General features: G+C 44.3%; 1 protein-coding gene across 1 annotated transcript in view; it reads right to left on the bottom strand.

The window, feature by feature from the left end:
* The window catches only part of LOC101598585 (zinc finger protein 420-like), a 65,560-nt gene extending 58,883 nt beyond the window's left edge, over positions 1 to 6,677 (bottom strand). Inside the window, exon 1 of the mRNA XM_045150291.1 lies at positions 6,501 to 6,677. Coding sequence (XP_045006226.1) covers positions 6,501 to 6,521 — 21 coding nt within the window. The 5' untranslated portion in view covers positions 6,522 to 6,677. The remainder of the gene's footprint in view (positions 1 to 6,500) is intronic.
* Positions 6,678 to 20,672: the final 13,995 nt, after the last annotated feature.

Below are 20,672 nucleotides of genomic sequence, written 5' to 3'. Positions count from 1 at the left end.
CCTCCCACAGGTCCCAGTTACCTCCTCCACCTCTTGCCTTAGTATATTACATCCCTCAGGCTGTCTTTCTCCCTCAGACACTTGAGGATCTCATCTATCCTCAGACTGTGGGCCATCTGCAAAATCTCTCCCAGCCAGCTAGGGGATCCTTTGAACTGAGCACAGAGCCACTACCAACCTCCCCAAGGGAAAACACCTCCAAGCCAGTCCCTTGATATCAGCCTGTCCTGCATAATGGCAGAGCTACCACCACACACCTTACTTACCTGGTTTTCAGATCCCTGAAGACAAGATGTGTGGGCTCTAAAGCAGCCTCCAGGCTTTTAAAATCAAGTCTTTATTATTGATTTGTCACGGTTCCACCACACTGACAGGTGGGTGTGATACTGCCCCATTTACCACAAGAACAAACAGACATAATAGGTGGGTTTGTCTTCTCTGACAGCCCATAGGAAACACATGATCGGGCCAGTGTGGCCTTCAACCCCAACACTGGGGAGTCAGAGGTAGGACAACTGATATGAGTTTGAGGCCAGCCTAGGGTTACAGAGTAAGTTTCAGGTCAGCGTGGCCTAGAGTGAGACAAATAAATACATATGCAAATAAATTTTTTAAAAAAGATGAGGCAGTATATGATGGGGAGTGGAACTCAGGTTCTTGTGCATCTATTACTGACATGAACCCCTTCTTTTCTTGTGTTTTCAAGAAAAATTCTCACTAAATTATCACTATTGGCCTTGAACTCAGTGTGCAGTGCAGGCTTGTCCTGAATATATGACCCTTCCTCCTGCCTTACTCTCCTCAGAATTCAGAACTATAGATCTCTATCACTGTGATTGCCTTGGAGGTGGTATTTAAACTCAGGTCTATCCCACTCCTGTTTCACCTCAGCAGGGCACTGAGGAGGAAATCAAAACAGACAGGGAAAGAGGCAGGAATTCCATGTCCACAGTAAAGGATGCCCACACACTTCAATGCTTGTTTAGGAGATTAAAATGAGAGGACTGCTATTAAGATTGAGGCAAGTTTAGGCTACAGACTGAAAACATGTCTGAAAAATAAATACAGGAAAGCACACAAACAGAATGAGGAGTTAGGGACAAGAGATGGAGAACACATTTACAGATACGTGAGGACAAGAATATGAATGCCCTTTGGGTTGGGTTAAGCCTTCATTTTTTTGTCCCCAATTTTCTTTTTTTTTTTAATTTAATTTAATTTTTTTTATTTATTTGATAGTGACAGACAGAGAAAGAGGCAGATAGGGAGAGAAGAGAGAGAGAATGGGCGCACCAGGGCCTCCAGCCACTGCAAACGAACTCCAGATGCTTGCGCCCTCATGTGCATCTGGCTAACGTGGGACCTGGGGAATCGAGCCTCGAACCGGGATCCTTAGGCTTCACAGGCAAGCGCTTAACCGCTAAACCATCTCTCCAGCCCGTCCCCAATTTTCTAAAGTCTCCCTGTCTCAACTCATTTTCCAAGACTCAACCCAAGCTAAATCCTGAAAGCTGATGGTGCTCAGGGCCCCACCCCAGGAGTGAGACTGGAGGAAAAGAACTCTGCCCTGGCTCCCCAGCATCTGCTTAATGACCCCATAGTCCCCTGGCTTGTTCTCCTCTCCAAGGGAGTAGGAAAACAGCAGAGCAGGCAGAGTCAACCTGCACCTTAGCTATAGGTATAGGTTAACTCTCCTGCTCTACAGTCACTGGGCTCTGGTCTTTTGTCTTTCTGATTTCACCCTCTTATTTCTGGCTGAACTCCTGAACCCCCACTCAGGCCTACATAAACCCATCTCTCCCTCAGCTTTGTCTAGGTTTAACCTGAAATTCATTCTCTTTAGCTGCCTTTAAAAAGAAATTGAATTGGGGCTGGAGAGATGGCTTAGCGGTTAAGGTGCTTGCCTGTGAAACATAAGGATCCAGGTTAAATTCCCAGGACCCACTTATGCCAGATGCACAAGGTGCCACATGTGTTTGCAATTCATTTGCAGTGGCTAGAAGCCTTGGTGCATCCATTCTCTTGGTCTCTCTTCTATCTATCTCTGCTTGTAAATAAATAAAAATATTTTCAAATGAAGAAATGTAACCTAAGTAAAATGACAACACTGGCCTTGTAATATTTACCCAGCATACACATATAGTCTTGATCATCTGCTGATTTTAGACATGTTTTAACCCCATGAAATACACTTAAATATTTTTATTTATTTGGGAGACCAGAGAGAAAGAATAAGTATGGGCACTCCAGGGCCTCATTCCACTGCAAATGAACTCCAGGCAAATGTGCCACTTTGTGCATCTGGCTTTGCATGGGTACTGGGGAATAAAACTTGGGTCACAGGCATTGCAAAGGACCGCCTTTAACTACTGAGACATCTCATCAGCCCTGTAGTATATTTTAAAAGCATGGATTTGTACATGCAGGTAAAACCTGCTAACTACCTTGAAGATAAGCCTAATCAATAAATTTAACACACTTGGAAATGGTCAGGAGGCAGAGGTAGGAGGGCTGCCACGAGTTTGAGGCCACCCTGAGACTACATAGTGAATTCCAGGTCAGCCTGGGCTTCTATGTGCCCCTACCTCAAAGAAAAAAAAAATCAACTAAAACAGTGTCAAGTCTTGACAGCTATTTTGAGACACCATGTGTAGTGTTCCCCAAAGTTACTTTGGTAGCCTCAGGGAACAAGAGAGCTCCTGCTGTCATTGCCAGGAACCAGCTGACTCCACTGCTTCACCTCTCAGTTAAGCACTGGGGGTCGTGTGAGCCTCCACACCTAGCACATTCATGCCTTTCCCAAGAATCCTCGAAACTGATGGAGATCTGTCACATGGAACCTGAATTATAAACCCAGCAAAGACTATCCTGACTTACATTCATGATATCATGTAACAAATTAAGGTTATCTGCTTACGTGTTAAGTTATAAAATCCTAGCTCACTCTAAGCCTTATTTAAATTGGCTTGTCACTTGTTTTTTACATTCCTTCTTCTGTCTCACAGAAGTCTGAAGACTGCATTATAACAACACTTTAGTAATCTCAAAAAATAGAGAAAATAGGGCTGGAGAGATGAATCAGAGGTTAATGGAGCTTGCTTGTAAGCCTGATAGCCTGGGTTCAATGCCCTAGTACTCACATAAAGCCAGATGCACAAAGTGGCACATGCATCTGGAGATCATCTGCAGTGGCAGGAGGCCCTTGTGAGCCCATACTCTCAGTGACACTTTCTCTCTGTCAAATAAATAAATATTATTTTTTAAAAAGAGGGAAAATAGGGGAGGGAGGGAATTACCATGGGATATATTTTATAATCATAAAAAATGTTAATAAAAATTAAAAAAAAAAAAAGAGGGAAAATAGTGAAAGAAAACCAAAAATGCATGCTTTTGTCATTCTTCTTTCCTTTGTCACAAAGGCAAGTGGCCATTTTGCCTCTAAAACAAGATCTGTAGGACCCATGGGGTAAATCAACTTGGGGTCCACAAAGGGGAGCAGGGAGACAAACCCTTTCCCCAGAATCCAGCATATGACAATTTATTAATTTACATGAAAGTGAGGTAGAAAAGCAAGAGAAATGAGTCAAAATCTCAGTATGCTGACAGTGACTCAAAGTCTCAAGATGAAAGCAAAGTACCTCTGGAGTAAACAGATGCAATCAAAAACCTCTGGAGTTAAAAAATGCAAGCAAAAATCTCTGGAGTAGGGCTGGAGAGATGGCTTAGCGGTTAAGCGCTTGCCTGTGAAGCCTAAGGACCCCGGTTCGAGGCTCGGTTCCCCAGGTCCCACGTTAGCCAGATGCACAAGGGGGCGCACGTGTCTGGAGTTCGTTTGCAGAGGCTGGAAGCCCTGGCGTGCCCATTCTCTCTCTCCCTCTATCTGTCTTTCTCTCTGTGTCTGTCGCTCTCAAATAAATAAATAAATAAAATTTTTTAAAAAATCTCTGGAGTAAATACAATGCAGGCAAAAAAAGGAAGAAAGGAAGGAAGGGAGGGAGGGAGGGAGAGGGAGGGAGGAAGGAAGGAAGAAAGGAAAAACTTCTAGAGTAAATAGAGTGCACGTATTCCCCATTTAAGTCTGTTGGGCTGCCTGGATTAAGAAAGCCATACTAGAATTCAAAACATGGAATCCTGAAATTTACAGGTAAAACACCTCATTTCTTCTAAACTCAGAAACAAACCAGAAAGTATCACACTGATACAGTCACTAGGAAGTCCCTTTAACCACTTACCTATCAGCTCAGCCACTAAGTGGTGGCATTAGGACCGACGAAGAGACTGTAGAACAAGTCACAGGCACTTGGGGTATCCCACCACTCCTACCCTGTCACTGCCGTTGGCTGTCTAGTATGGGTCACAGCCGTTTAGGATCTGGATGCCACATGGAGTTCCCCTGCTGTTCAAGGGTTGCACCCACATGTGCCCCAGTAAGATGCTGTACAAATCTGGAACACTGGCTGAGTAATCAATTCTGCTAATCAGATCACTGAGTGAGTAATCGGACCTTGAGGTGAGTCCCAGTTGAGGGTCAAAAATCTGGGATGAGCCCCAAAGAAGATAATATGCACAAGCCCAACACAGCAATCCTAGGTAGAACCTGCATTTCCCTCACACTAGCATGGGTCATTAGCATTTTTAAACTCAAGTCAATGTTATACAGACAAAACACAAAGTATATCCTGACAAACTAAATGTTCTACACACAATAAGTACATTTTTGTATTGCCTTATTTTTAAAATGAGAAAGACAGCTAGAACAAGAGAGAGAAAGAGAGAAAACTGGTGCAACAGGGCCTCTAGCAACTGCAATCCAGCTCTAGATGCACACATACAAGGTGGCACCTTGTGTGCATGCATGACCTTGTGCGTCCGGCTTATGTGAGTTCTGGGGAGTAGAACCTGGGTCCTTAGGCTTTGCAGGCAAGAGCCTTAACCACTAAGTCATCTCTCCAGCCCCACTATTGGCTTTTTCAGTGGGCTGAAAGAAAAAAGAATTTAAAAAATATTTTATTTATTTGCAAGGGTGACAGCCACGCACACAGTGAGAGCGGAGTGGGGAAGACAGTGAGGGAGAATGTGAATGGGTACACACCATGGCCTCCGGCCACTTCAAACAAACTCAAGATACATGTACCACTGTGTGCATCTGGCTTTCTATGGGTACTGGGGAATGGAACCTAGGATGTTAGGGTTTGCAAGCAAGTACCTTTAACCACTGAGCCATCCCATAGCCAAAAGAAAGATTTACGACATGTCTCCCACAGAAGTTTCTCTAACTAACATTTCCAAATTTTCTAATGTGCCCAGTTCCTACGAGTAAAGAAAGTTACATACAAGACAGAGAATCAGGAGCTAGAACAGATCATGGCTCCTGCCATGAAGAAGGCAGGAAGCAGGAGAGCACTTACCCTGACATTCCTGGCCCAAAACCAAGATGAAATCATAATTTTGGAGTTCCTCTACCAATGCACAAATACATGCAAATGCACCGAAAGTTCTGGGGAATCTCTAAATTTATGTCTTAAGAATTCAAAGCAATGAACTCCACAGACCAGAGGGTAAAGTTTAGAGACATGTTATTAGTTTACAATAAGGAAAGAGGAGATACTATCAAGAGCTAAGGAGGCAGGAGGGGTTAAAGCCCACCTGGAGACCCAAAGTGGGGTCATTTATAGGTTCTGAATAGGGGCTGAACTAATCAGCCATGATGCCAAGTTGTGATATTGAGCTTAACAACCACAATGCCAGGATCAGGTATAATCCTTCAGGGACCAACTCTAGGACACAGGAACTTCATCCTAGGAGGGACAAGGGGCAGCCTTCCCTGATTTCCAAAAGTGCACACTGCAAGGACAGGCCAAGGTAATTCCCTGCTTTTACCTTCGGGGGATTCAGTCACCCTAAACAGAATAGGGGCATTGATGCTTTCCTGGAAGCCTGTCTGGTAGCTGGAACAAGACAACGTGGCCAGGCCTGACCACTTCAGGCTCAGGGTCAGGTGGAGACACCTAACGTCACTAGAGGCCAGACACAGAACTCAGGACACAAACAGCTAGCTAGGATGCAGACTAGAATCTGACGTTAAGGGATAGATATGTCATCCAGACATCAGGCTGCAAGTAACATTATGGAAAAGAGTTGACAGTCCCATGGAGTTGGGCATCACGGGACGTTTGGGCAACACAATATAGGAGTCAAATGTCACAGACCATGGAGAATTGGTAGACAGGAGTCCACCGGGAGTCATATGCATTTTACCCCATCCGGGCCCTGGTCCTGGAGGCCGGCCCTACCCCCTGGACACAGCTGCGCAGACAGGGCTATGGCCAGGCTAAGCCGGGTTCAGGAGCCGCCCATTCCCCACCCCACAGCCGGAGGGATCGAAGTGCACAGCGGCCCAAACGCAGCGCTCGGCCCGTCCCCGGGGCGCGAGGTGGAGCCGCCGCCAGCTCCGCCCCGACAAACCCCTTCCCTCCCGGGATCGGGACGCCGCTCCTCACCATTTCCCGCTGCCCGGGCATCTGGCGTCCTCGTGGGTCTCCGCACACCCCGAGGCGCAGGAACACGGGGACCGGGACTCGATCTCTACAGACCCGGGACAAGAAACACAACGTGGAAACGCCTCCCACGACGCCCGGAAGAAACCTGGCTCAGGAGAGACTTCCGCCAGGCTGTGGAGGCCCCGCCCCCAGCGCAAGATAGGCGTGTTTGATTGGTTGGACGGCCTCCGCGCCGGAAGACGATTGGACAGCACGTCAGGCCCGCCCCCCTCAGGACCCGAGTGAGGAAAAGTGGACGGAGGCAGCGACCAATAAACTCCCACGTGAGCTTGTGGGCTCCGCCTGGTGGATGGCGCTGGTGGCCGTGGGAGGAAGCTGCGTGTCCGGAAACGCTGAGAAGCAGGCGGCGTGGAGCTGGCGGCTGCGGCTGCTCCGCGTCTTGCGCTCCAGAGCCCCAGGCCCGAGCGCTCCGTTTGGGCCGCTGTGGAGTGGCGACCAGGCTGGGCTCCGGGAACCCTGTGCGTCCCGTGCTGTCCTGACACTGCATCACTCTGCACAGCTCTGGCTGGGCGTGTGTTGCCAACCTGCGTTCTTACTCAGGGAAAGACAGTACCCTTGCCTCCCTATTGTCTATGCTCTTTGGCGGCTGGGTTCTATACCTCAAGGGCTACCAGGTCCCCAAGTTCTGAGGCATTCCTATGTTTGGGTCCCATGATATTGCAACCTGTGTCCTGGGGGTCTAATATTAGTCCCTGGGACAGCAGGTTCTTTTTGGTCCACCCATTGAACCCATTTGTGATCTGTACTCTTCACTTAGCCCTAACCTTGGAGGCCACCAACTGGTAGTAAAGCATCAGTGACTGCTAGGGCCTTGGCTGGAACCACTGGACTGTCACAGGCTCCACGAAAAAGTCCTGGGGACTCAATGTTCCAGGTGGCTGAATCCACTGCGAGGGTGCCCAGGAGGATCTTCAGTGGCAGTGAAAGGCCCAAGAATTCAGAAGCTCAGAAATACTATCACGCTCCAAGGGGAGCTTAAGCGGGCTCCCTGCATACCTCAAACTCCAGGCTTTACTCTCTGTTGGAAGCAAGTAAAGAATCCCTCTTCTCATTATATCAGAGCCCACTCCTAATATAAAACTAGGTAAAAGGGCATGAGATAGCCCTCAAGGATGGGAAATGAGTAATAAAGTGAACCACTTATTTGGTTTCTGTAAATAGCCTGCACTATAAGCCTTACACTATAAGCCTTAATAGGGTGTCGCCTTATCCAGGCAGAGCGTGGGGACCCCCTGCGGGGTTTTTTCCTACAGCAGCAGCATGGTACCAGGCTCTGATGTATTGTATGGCCAGGTGACTGGGGCCACTGAACCTAAGGTTTCTTGATGCAGACTAAAATTAAGGGTCTTTTGTCTGTGTATTTCCCTCAGGCCCAGATACCCCAGGTGTCAGCCTTCTGCCACATATGTTTCTAGGAACTCCTCCACCCTATGCCCAGGCAGGAATAGCCAAGGCTTCAGATCCCGTCATGACTGCAACACTGCATGCCCCAGTGTTTCTGTGTCTGCCTGTCTATATCTGAGTCTCTGTGACTATCCCACCCTCTGATTCTAGGCATGTGAGCCCAACCTCTTCCTGCCTGCTCCCAGTGGCCCTTGTTTCCCTATTGTCTCTTGGTATCACCACCGCTTTGTCAGGAAGAATTTCCTTGAAGCTCTCTAGTCACTAGTAGGCATGGTGGTGGTGCAGGCCTACGATCCCAACTACTCAGGAGACTGAGGTGGAGGCCAGCCCAGGTTATACAATGAGGTCAAAGCCAACCTAGGCAGTTTAGTAAAATCAAAAATAAGGAGCATATTTCTTAGAGCATGTGCTGTACAGGTATAGAGCTCTGTGATCTATTCCCAATATCCTCCCTGTGGGTTCTTAGAAAATCCAGTACCCTGTCGAGACTTGTTTTATATTTTGAAGAATTGGGGAGTGTCACCCCTTGTTGCAGTTGCAATGCTGGCTGAAAACACCTGACCAAGAGCAGCTTATGGGTCTAATCATTATTTTGGCTTAAGAACTCAAGGGGAATCTCTATGATGGCAGAGGAAATGATGGCATGAGCAGAGGGTGGACATCACTTCCTGGGCAACAACAGCAATAGGAGCGTGTGCCAAACACTGGCAAGAGAAAGCTGGCTATAACACTCATAAGTCCGTCCCTAACATTACAATGCCTCCAGGAGGTGCCAGTTCTTGCTACAGTTGGGGCCTAGCATTCAGAACATATACATTTTTGGGGAACACCTGAACCAACCTACCACACACCCAAACTCCTACTTATTGGACAAGACATGAGTTATGGTTTGCCTTGGATAGGCTCAGGCTGCTTACAAGCCTACAGTAATCCAATGGTGACCCCTCAAACCCAGCAGAATGTTGAATAAGTAGATTTAGCCACTGTAGAGAAGGGAAGCTGGGGCCAGTAATGAGACTTAAGAGTAGTGATTCCCTCACTCCCTGCCACCATTTGACAGGCAGGTGGTATGGACTTCGCTGGACTGAAGAAACCTGTGACTCTGTTAGGCACAGAGGTGCCTGAAAGAGTGGGAGAGATAGTGTTCATGGTCCCTGTTTCTAAGCATGGCTGAGGGACAAAGGATCTAAATGGAGGAGGATTTGTGGAAGAAAAACAGGTCCAACTGTTGCAACAGAAGAAGACAGGGTATGAAGGTATGAAGAAGCAAGGGAGTGAGTGTGGGTGAGTTTCTAAGAGAGGAACTGAGAGATGATTTGAGGGATTTGGTGAGCGTTTGATGAGGAGGTCAAGGTTGAGGCTAGGGTTACAGGGATAAGTAATTGGAGGGATGAAAGACTGGGAGAAAAGGGTCTGGGTGAGATAGAAATGGAGGTATCTAGGCATGTAGGTGACAGACTGAGGTAGAAGTAAAGGGTCTCAGAGAGAAAGTCATATTGGAGGGAGGGGATAAAGTCTGCAGCTATCTGAGGACTAGCTGGGGAGATTATATCCTTTGGATTGGGCCAGCTAACCTTTATTGGGACAACAGGACGAATGCAGACTCTTTTGAAGGGGCCTGAATACTGAAAGAGTGTCCTGTTCTTCAAAGTCTATTTATTCCCCCATGGATTAACATATTGGCACCCCACCTGATATTATGAAGTATAAGGAATGCAGACAAGAGAGAGTAATTGAATTTGGAACACAGTCTTGTATTTTGGACATGACCATGGGCAGTGTGAAGCAGGTTTGCTGGATGCCTGCATGGAGACCTAGTGGATATGCCAGGACCATGAGATGGCTGCTAAGGAGAGAAGATGAAGTTTCCCAGGACTGTAGTAGCTTTGCTAGAAGGGCCAAATTAGAACTCCAGAGACTTGTGGCTGGTTAGAATTATCAGACTTGGAGATTTGTCACTGACTAGAGTGGTTGGACTGGGAACTGAAGAGTTTGATGTTTTATATGGTTTAGATCTTGTAGTAGTTGAATATTTCCTTGCCATGCCCAATGCCATACTTTGCAGTGTGAATGTTTATTCTGTGCCATTGTGGTTTTTTGGGAGGATGTTTTTGATATTATGACTTAGTTAAAAGACCTTGGATTATGGGGATGTTTGAACATTATTAGGATTGATAAAAATTATGGGGATTTTACAAGTTGAACTGAATGCATTTCATTTTACATCATGTATGGTTACCAGTTTATGGGGAGCCTGGGGCAGAATGTGGATGTTTAACTCAGGTGCCCCCCACCAAATTTAGGTGTTCTAAATGCTAGGTTCCCAGATAGAGATTTGGCAGTGTATTACTGGGGTCAGGCTTATGGGTATTACAGCCAGTTTCTCCTTGCCAGTGTTTGGCACACTCCTATTCCTGTTGTCCACCTGATATTGGCCAGGAGGTGATGTCCAACTTCTGCTCATGCCATCATTTTGCCCTGCCATCATGGAGCTTTCCCTCAAATCTGTAAGCCAAAATAAACCTTTTTTTCCCCCCACAAGCTGTTCTTGGTTGGGTCATTTCTGTCAGCAATGTGAAACTGACTGCAATACTACAGTACTCAATAAAGTATATATTTTAAAGAAATCACACTGGACCATCTGGGGAGCCACATTTTTTATACAAAGGAATATTTAAAAAGAAACCAATTTTATTTATTTATTTGCGAGGATAAGGGGGGGGGGAATGAATATGGGCATGCCCGGGCCTCCAGCCACTGTAAATGAAGTCCAGATGCAACTTTGTGTGTGTGGCTTTACATGGGTACTGGGGAACTGAACCCAGGTTGTTAGGCTTTAAAGACATATGCCTTAACTGCTGAGCCATTTCCCCAACCTCAAACAAAGGAATATTGGATGCCTTTATCACACTATACAAATAAAAGTAACTCAAAATGGATTAAAAACCTAAATGTTATGTAATTGTGAAAAGTATAAAACTGTCAGGAGATGGCATAGAGTCAACCATCATGACCACAGACTTGGCAATGGATTCTTGTATATAATGACAAAACTACCAGACTGGAAAGGATAAATAAATGGACCTCATCAAAATTAATAACTTCTGTGAGTTAAAGTACATCCACCTCAAATAATATAATCCACAGAAGAGTAGACACTGTTTGAATTTATATATCCTCTGTCTGAAACAAGGATCCATATCACTCACTGGTTCAAACTTTTCTTGTAATAAATTGTGCATATTTCATATCTTTCTGTTGTATACCTTACACCAAATACAACACTCTATTACTTTTGTGCATGCTCTATAGTTTTTCTTGCTGTTGGTTTGTAGTTTACTCCCATTGTGATCAGATAGAGTATAAGGAATTAGTTCAATTTTCCTTTATTTGTTAAGATTTGCTTTAAAAATTTGCTTTGTTCCTAATATATGGTCTAGTTTATTTACTAATTTAATTTAATTTTTTGGATTTTTGAGGTAGGGTCTTGCTGTATCCCAGGCTGACCTGGAATTCACTCTGTAGTCTCAGGGTGGCCACTACAATCCTCCTACCTCTGCCTCCCAAGTGTTGGGATTAAAGGCGTGTGCCACTGCACCTGGCTTATATGGTCTATTTTACAAATGCTTTATGTGCTGCTGAAAAGAATGTGTATTTTGCAGCATTTGGATGGAATGTTCTGTAGATATCTGTTAGGTCCATTTGTTGTATGGTGTCATTAAATCCAGATGCTTCTCTGTTTATTTTTTGCTGGGATGAGCTATCAATTGATGAAAGTGGGGTATTGAAGCCACTCACTACAATTGTGCTTGATGTTATCTGTGACCTTAAGTCTAGTAGTGTTTGTTTAATGAAATTAGGAGCACATATGTTAGGTGAGGATATGTTTACATTTCTAATGTCCTCCTGTTAAACTTTTCCTTTCATCAATATAAAGTAACTTTATCTTTCCTTACTAATGTTGGATTGAACTCTATCCTGTCAGATATCATAGCAATACCTGCTTGTATCCTAGGACCATTTAAAAATTATTTATTTATTAGAGAGAGAGAGAGAGAGAGAGAAAGGAAGAGAGAAAGAGAGCATGGGCATGCTAGGGCCTTCAGCTGCTGCAAAAGCACTCCAGATGCATGTGCCCCCTTGTGCATCTGGCTTATGTGGGTCCTGGGGAATCAAACTGGGGTCCTTAGGCTTCATAGACAAACACCTTAACTGCTAAGCCATTTCTCCAGCCTAAGGACCATTTTTTGAAATACCTTTTTCTATTCTTAAGGCAGTATCTGTCTTTTATGAAGAGGTGAGTTTCTTGGTGGCAATGAACAGAGGATCCTGCCTTTTAATTCAGTCTGCAAGTCTGTGTCATTTGGTTGGGGCATTGAGGCCATGGATATTAAGAGTTATTATTGGGCTGGAGAGATGGCTTAGCCAGCAAGGTGCTTGCCTGTGAAGCCTAAGGACCCATGTTCGACTCTCCAGATCCTATGTAAGCCAGATGCACAAAAGGTGAGGTAAGCATATGGCTGCACATGCCCACTAGGTGGGGCAAGCATCTGGCATTGGAAAAAGACAAAGAGGCACTATGAATCAGGAAATACCAAAAGCAACAAATTCAATCCCAAACACAGCTTATTTAAGAATGGCAAAGTTGTCCAAAAGCACATTAATCAAATCTGACACATACCTGCCCTGAAATGGATGGTGCAATTAGCACTTCCAGTGCAGTCCTATATACCTGGCTTGGGTGCAGGTAATGAGCCAGTGTGAGTAGGCTCTGTTGCCTCTTGGGATGGCTCTGGTGTCCCCTATGCTGTTTGCCTGACTGGCTCCCTCTTTGTTGCAGTGTGGGCTCCGCTAGGATGGTTGGGTTGATGGAGCTGCTATTTAGATTGGTTGTGCTGGATACTGTGTGGTTGAGGGGTGGCTGCAATCCCTTGGCATCCTCTAATCTCCAGTGATTACCAGTGCTGGTAGTAGGGGAGTGGAAGCTGTGGGTAGTGCCCGGAGCTGTTCTGGAGCTGCTCAGCTGGTCCCTGTTGCCTTCTCCTTCAGGCTTCTTGACTTTTTGAGGCTGGCATTCTGTTCCTGCTGATTCAGGCAGGGCCAGATGTGTAGTTCTTCCCATGGATCACCAGAGCCACCTGAGATGATTCTGGTGGTTGTGTGGTTGCTAGAAGCTCTGGGTCTCTTCTTATCTACTGGGGTTAACAATGCCTTACACATCTTAACTGTTTCTGTTTGTTTTTGGTTTTTCAAGCTAGGGTCTCCCTCTAGCCCAGGCTGACCTGGAATTCACTATGTAGTTTCAGGGTGGCCTCAAACTCACAGCGATCCTCCTACCTCTACCTCCCGAGTGCTGGGATTAAAGGCGTGTGCCACCACTCTCGGCGTACACCTTAACTTTTGAGTAGAAGAATGGTGGCACATGCCTTTAATCCCAGCACTCGGGAGGCAGAGGTAGGAGGACTGCCATGAGTTCAAGGCCACCCTGAGATGACAGAGTTAATTCCAGGTCAGCCTGGACCAGAGTGAGAGCCTACCTCGAAAAACAAAACAAACACCCCCCCCCCCCCGCAAAAAAACCTGATGTTGCCCGGTGTGATGGCGCACACCTTTAATCCCAGCACTTGGGAGGCAGAGGTAGGAGGATCCCTATGAGTTTGACGCCACTCTGAGAATACAGAGTGAATTCCAGTCAACCTGGGCTACAGTGAGACTCTATGTTGACAAACAAGCAAGCAAGCAAGCAAGCAAACAAAAAAACCCCGATATTGCAGGAGGTTTGCTATGAATTCAAGGCCAGTCTGGGCTACAGAGTGAGATCCAGATCATCCTAGGCTAGTCAGAGACACTACCTTGAAAAATGAGAAAGAAAAAAATCCTTGAGGCTTGGGGAATTCTTTATAAGAAAACCACCACATACACTAAAAAACAAAGAGGGAGACAGGTTGCTCTTCCATAACTTTTGCTGAAAATTCAAATATACCAGGTGCTGAAATTACTTTACATTGTTGGCACAAAGCACCAAATGTAGCTGATAGGAGGAAAGGGTTTATTTTGGCTTACAGCCTCGAGGGAAGCTCCTTGATGTAGGGGAAAACACGGCACGAGCAGAGGCTGGACATTATCTCTTGGCCAACATCAGGTGGACAACAGCATCAGGAGAGTGCCAAACACTGCAAGGTGAAGCTGGCTATAATACCCATAAACCCACCCTCAACAACACACCTTCTCCAGGAAGCTCCAATTCCCAATTGCCATCAGCTGGGAACCTGGCATTCTGTACACATAAGTTTATGGGGGACACATAATTTAAACTTCCAGACCAGAAATAAAGGGAAAGTCCTCCTTCACAACTAAGAAAGTGGTGACCTGAGAAATCACTATGTAATTTCAACACAGTAACCAGTTTTCACATTTTTTAAATTTTTTTAAATATATATATATATATATATATATATATATATATATATTTATTTATTTGAGAACGACAGACACAGAGAGAAAGACAGGTAGAGGGAGAGAGAGAGAATGGGCGCGCCAGGGCTTCCAGCCTCTGCAAACGAACTCCAGACGCGTGCGCTCCCTTGTGCATCTGGCTAACGTGGGACCTGGGGAACCGAGCCTCGAACCGGGGTCCTTAGGCTTCACAGGCAAGCGCTTAACCGCTAAGCCATCTCTCCAGCCCAGTTTTCACATTTTTAAAACAGTGTGTTTTCCATTCTAATAGTGCTTTATTTTTTAATTAATATTCTTGCTATGGTTTGCTAACTTGCAGGGGTCATCATGAGACTAACTAAACTTAGGCAAGTGTTATAAAAGTTTGACAAACTGTATGGTCTCCTTGAATTACACCAATTCACACATGAAGGATGTGGGAGAGCATGTAAAATGTGTCTATTACTACCAGGCTGATTACACTCACGGAACAAAAATATCTGTGTATCCACATCAGTAAAGTCATCAATTCACGTGAAACTTCTGCTGCTCCAGAACAATATGAATACTCGTTTTCAAATGCATTAAGAATGAAAGCACCTGGGTGTGGTGGTGCACCCTTTAATCTAAGCACTTGGGAGGCAGAGGTAGGAGGATTGTGATGAGGTTGAGGCACTACAAGATTACATAGTGATTTTCCAGTCAGTTCGGGCTAGAGCAAGACCCTACCTCAAAAAAAAAAAAAAAAAAAAAAAGGAAAGTTTAAAAAAGCTTCCCTCCCCCACACCATCATTTCCCTCTAAAATCCACCTCCATTGAATCAGTTCTTTCCAAATAGTCTCTCTTCTGTATTGATGTCATTATCTTTCCTTCCTTTTATGAATGTCTTGTGTAGTTAGTGTCATGCACTTCGAGGTCATAAATACCAAGATCATTTTGTGAAATAAGCATTATTTTTTATATTTTATTTATTTAGTTGCAAGAAGAGAGATAGGTAGACAGAATATGAATATGAATATGAGTGGGTGTGCCAGGGCCTTCAGCGGCTGCAAACGAACTCCAGATGCATGTATCACTTTGTGCATCTGACTTCACATGGGTACTGTGGAGTCAAACCTGGGTTGTTGGGCTTTGGAGTCAAGTGTCTTAATGGCTAAATCATCTCTCCAGCCTGAGACAAATATTCTTTATCAATTCATAATCAAATCTCTGAATGTTACACATGACATATCATTGCACAAGTGAAAGGGTTAAAAATTACTTCCGGAGCTTCCAGGATTGCTCAATCGCTAAGAGCACTTCCTGTGAAAGCAGGAAGGCCTTAGGGGAGCTGAGACTGCTGAAGTTAGATGCTGCCCGCACCTGAGTCCCTAGCTGGATGCAGTTAGGGAGGTGATCACTCCAGTCCTGTGGACAGCAGACATTGAGAAGTGCTGGGGTTCACTGACTTATAGCAGCTCCGGGTTGAAGGAGAATGTGACCGAAGCAATGTACTGATGAGCGATAAGAGAAAAACTCTAATATTACCTTCTGGAATCTACTTATGTGTGCACATATATGTGTACACACCGCACATCTAGCACATTACACACATCACACTAAATATATTCCCAACACATATCAAATGCAAGAAATGGGCCAGGGACTTGAATTACTATTAGAAGTTTTGGAAGGTTTGGGGTTTGATTCGTAGCTCAAAGGGAAGATACCCACAAGAAAACATGTGGTAGTTTCACTGTAGCGCAATGTGCAGTAATGACATGACCAAGTTCAGGAAGGGCTGTCATGTTTCTCTTTTTGTTATCAATTTCCATCCTTCTTCATTCAGACTTTAAGAGAAAGTATAAAGTACTGTATTAGAAATGATACTTAAATGCCAGAAGTGGTGGTACATGTGCATTCACAGTGTTTGGGAGTTGGGGGTCTGAAGCAGGAATACCAAAAATTGAAGACCAACACATGTGGCAAAGGGAAAGTTTATCCCAATTAAGAAAAGTGCTGGTATCAATGAAACACATTCTCTTTGGCAAATCAAATACCTACTTTGGATGGTCATAGAATAGCAGACAAAAAAGAAAACAATAAAACCTTTGCCATATAATCATTCTTAGTAACAACTTAGTATTATTAATAATATAGATAAGTAAAAAGTCAATGAAATTCTGGGGCAGAAAGATGGGCCAGTGGTTAAGTGTGCTTAGAAAGCATGAGGGTCTGAAAATGTCCACAGTTGTATGTCCAGAATCACATGGACAGTTGGGTGTGGCCATGGCCATGACCAAGACCTGTAGGAGGTGGAGCCACACAATGCTTGGGGCTCCCAAACAGCAAGCTTCAGAATCAGTAGAAACTCCATCAGAAGACTCACAGTCTAGTGGCAGTGTGTAGGGTGGGGGCCTCAAAGTTCTACTCCAGCCCCAGCAGGCAAGCCCAGGGAGCACCACAGGCAAGAGCTCAGAGTGTCCCATCAGCACGTATTCATGTACATGCCATAGAAACCACATGAACTACACATACTAAGTACAAGCAAAACAAATAAAAATGAAAAAAGAAAATAGAGTTCAACCTATGGTACAGAGAAGCCATAACAATTTAAGTATTAATAAAATTACAAAACAATCACCTTCATCTTTGCAATAGTGGGGAATACTTAATTATTCTATTTTTTTTTTTTTTTTTGGAAAGTGAAATTACACTAAGCAGGCAGAGATAGGAAGATCACCATGAGTTTGAGGCCACCTTGAGACTACATAGTGGATTCCAGGTCAGCCTGAGCTAGAGTGAAACCCTACTTTGAAAAACCAAAAAAAAAAAAAAAAAAAAAAAAAAAAAAGTAAAACAGGATTACAATCAAACTCTCATTAAGTCAATGAAATATTTAAAATAAAAATCAAACAATGATAAGACTAAGCCATTTCTGTATCAGTCATATTGCACAAGAGGAAACACAGGGATGTAGTAACATAATTCCCAGTTCAATAATGTGAAAAGCTATCCATTGTCTTAAAACACAACTGGTTCTTCTGGAGAATGGAGTGATAGAATGCCTCTCAGCTTAGTGAGGGCTCAAATCAAGTCTCTTTGAGGAAATACTGTCACTCTCAGCAGGGCAATAAGCAGGACTTGGCCCTGGTGGAGGTGCATCTTTTGACAGACATTAGCATTGTCTTTTTAAAAGTGATTCACCTTTTTTTTATTTTTGACTAAGGCTCAGATTTCAAGCCATGTGCAGTCTCTGATTCTTCAGCATTTACCATTTGTGTAATCTTAGAAACAGAGGGGAGCCCATTACCATTCTGAACATTATCAGGCAGTGGAAGGAAGGAAGGGTACTATCTGGAAGTAGAGTTAAAAAAATTTATTATTGACAACTTCCATAATTATAGTCAATAAATCATGACAATTTCCTCCCCCCTCACTTTCCTCTTCACAGCTCCACTCTCCATCATATCCTCTTCCTCTCTCAATCAGTCTCTTTTACTTTGATGTCATCACCTTTTTTCTCCTGTTATGCTGCTCTTGTGTAGGTAGTGCCAGGCACTGTGAGGTCATGAATATCCAGGACATTTTATTTTGGTCTTGAAGAATACATCATAAGGAGTCCCACGCATCATTTGGCTCTTACATTCCTCCCACCACCTCTTCCTCAATGGACCCTGAGCCTTGGAAAGTGTGAAAGAGATGTTTCAGTCCTGAGTACTCCTCTGTCACTTCTTTTCAGCTCTATGCTACCTTTTGAGTAATCCCAGAGGTCACTACCATCTGGGAAATTTCTCTAAACAAAATTGAGAGTAGCATTAATATATGGGTATGAACATTAAGAAAAGTGCTCACCAGGCAGTTTGGTTTGCTTAATATATGCATTTAGCCTGACAAGGGCAGGTGTTACACCCTTGGTCTCATGACCTACCCCGTCATAAGTTTTCAGTAACAAGCCTGTGTTCCCTCCAGTGGAGCAGGCCACCAGTCTAAATACAGAGCAGTTGGTTTCCCTCCTAACAGACATGACACTATGTACCCGTTGGCTCATTTGGCCTGGCTTGACAAACTTAAGGCTTGCAGGGTCCACTGTTGCTTATCTCCACTGATGACTTCTCTCTCCCCCATGGAGCTGCATGCAGTGTAGCTTTTTGCAAGCTGTCAGCTGGTCTCCAGGGAGGAGGTTTTCAGTTTAGCTCCAGTAACATATCTCAATGACCTTGTAGTTCAAGAATGTGGAGTTGGAAGCAGGCTTTTAATGACTTCTGTGGCCTTCACGATCCGAAATATTTCAACTCACACTGAGAAAGTCAACACAAGAAACATGCTTTTTTTAACTTTTCTGTCTTCAAAATTTGACTAGAGTTGCTACTCTTCAAATAGATATTGACCAAAGTATTGTTTTAAAATTAATTTTTAAAAAAATATTTTAAAATATTTTTTATTTTTACTTGTTTATTTGAAAGTGACAGAGAGAAAGAGGCAGATAGAGAGAGAAAATGGTCGTGCCAGGGCCTCCAGCCACTGAAAACGAACTCCAGACATGTGTGCCCCCTTGTGCAAATGGCTAATGTGGGTCCTGGGGAATCGAGCCTTGAACCAGGGTCCTTAGGCTTCACAGGCAAGCTCTTAACCACTAAGCCATCTATCCAGCCCTTAAAATTAATTTTGATGGTTGGGGAACAGTAGGCAGTTTGACAAACTACATCTAGCTGCTGTTTCTGTATGGCTCCACATAGTCCTACACCTGTAATTTGTGGTTAAATTAGATTCTCTAAAACTAGGCAGATTTAGGTAACTGCTTCAACAATGAGTCCCACCGAATGGGCTCAAAGGAATACTTTGTTCTTGTTTGATGTTTAGGGGTGTGAGACATGTTCAATAAATCTCTAGCTAGTGGACTATCTTCTGTCACAAACAGTAGTATGGGGCTCAAGTTTAGACATGTCCAACATAGGGATGGGTGGCAAGATGTTGAGTTGTGGTAGGTTCAGATGTTGTAAAAATTGTACTTTTAGTGAAATCACAACCACAACTGGTAACTTAAGCTGAGCATGACTGACACCTATTTAGAAACTTGCATTATACTCCATTCTTCAGATTCATGTTTGTCTCCACCCCAAGAAAGCATCAGATGCTTTTCAGCTCTTAACTGTCCTCTTTTCCCCAGAAACTGAGTTCCAGCATCCCATCCTCTGACACCTGTCCAGTCCTCTGCTCTTTACATTCCTTAGGGACAGACTCAAGATGGGCTCCAGTGACATTTTCTCCAGCCTGGTTGCTGGGGACTCATATTACTTACTTAATCAAAAACACCTCATGCTATGGGGGACATACATTTACATATAAAACAACACAACACTCCAGTAATTTCATTATCTGGGGAGGCTATTTGGATATTAGGAAGGTGTGGTAGTTTGAATGATAGTCTGAATATATGGCCCTGTAGACTAAGGCATTTCATTAAAGTTGTGCTTGCAATGTGAGCCCCAAGCAGGTAGATCCTGGATACAGGGTGGCATATCACTGGGGGCAAACCCTAGAGTCCAGCCTGAGGTGTGTGTGATGGTAGATCTGGTTCCAGCCCTCCTAGGTATGTGCAAAGCAGTTTGAGCTTTGGTGGTTCATGCTGGCTGTTAGTGATGTTTCTCTGCTTGGATCTATGAATGGAAACCAGCTTCTTTTGCCATTGATGGTGTTCCCCTGACTCTGTAAGCCCACAATGAACTGTTATAGCCCATAAACTGCTTCTGGCTGGATGAGTGTCTCAGTAACAGAAGGATAGCTTGGTTGAACCAGGTTGAGCAGCAGGGCTTTGAAGAGCAAAACAAGACAGACATCTGTCAAAGCATTTGATTACCTGCCTGAGGTAAAAGGTAACCTTCCTGCTGAAGTTACCACATGCTGCAAACAGAACATCAAGAATTTGGAAGGAAGCCAGTTCACAGATAACTAGCTTATATTGTACTGAAAAGAAAAACATGGGTTGCTGGAGGAAAATGGCTAATAACAATGTGGGCTAGCAGGGGACATTGCTATATGCAAGCAACCACCCAGACAACACATACACAACTATACAATAGTGGCACCCATCCTAGGTGGATAATCAATGGCCCTCTGATTGGTTAAGGGAGCTGCTCAGTGGAAAATAACCCAAACCTGGAAGTGGGACTTAAGCCAGAATCTTAAGGAGACCAAGATCATGGACACACACATATACACACATGTATAGATATATTCTAGATACAGATTTAATAATTATATATGTAAAAGTATGTTGGATATATATGTTTT

Source organism: Jaculus jaculus, chromosome 5 (assembly GCF_020740685.1).
Source record: "Jaculus jaculus isolate mJacJac1 chromosome 5, mJacJac1.mat.Y.cur, whole genome shotgun sequence".
NCBI classification, from domain to species: domain Eukaryota; kingdom Metazoa; phylum Chordata; class Mammalia; order Rodentia; family Dipodidae; genus Jaculus; species Jaculus jaculus.
The sequence above is the reverse complement of the archived record's forward strand: the minus strand, read 5'-3'. Positions and strand labels throughout refer to the sequence as shown.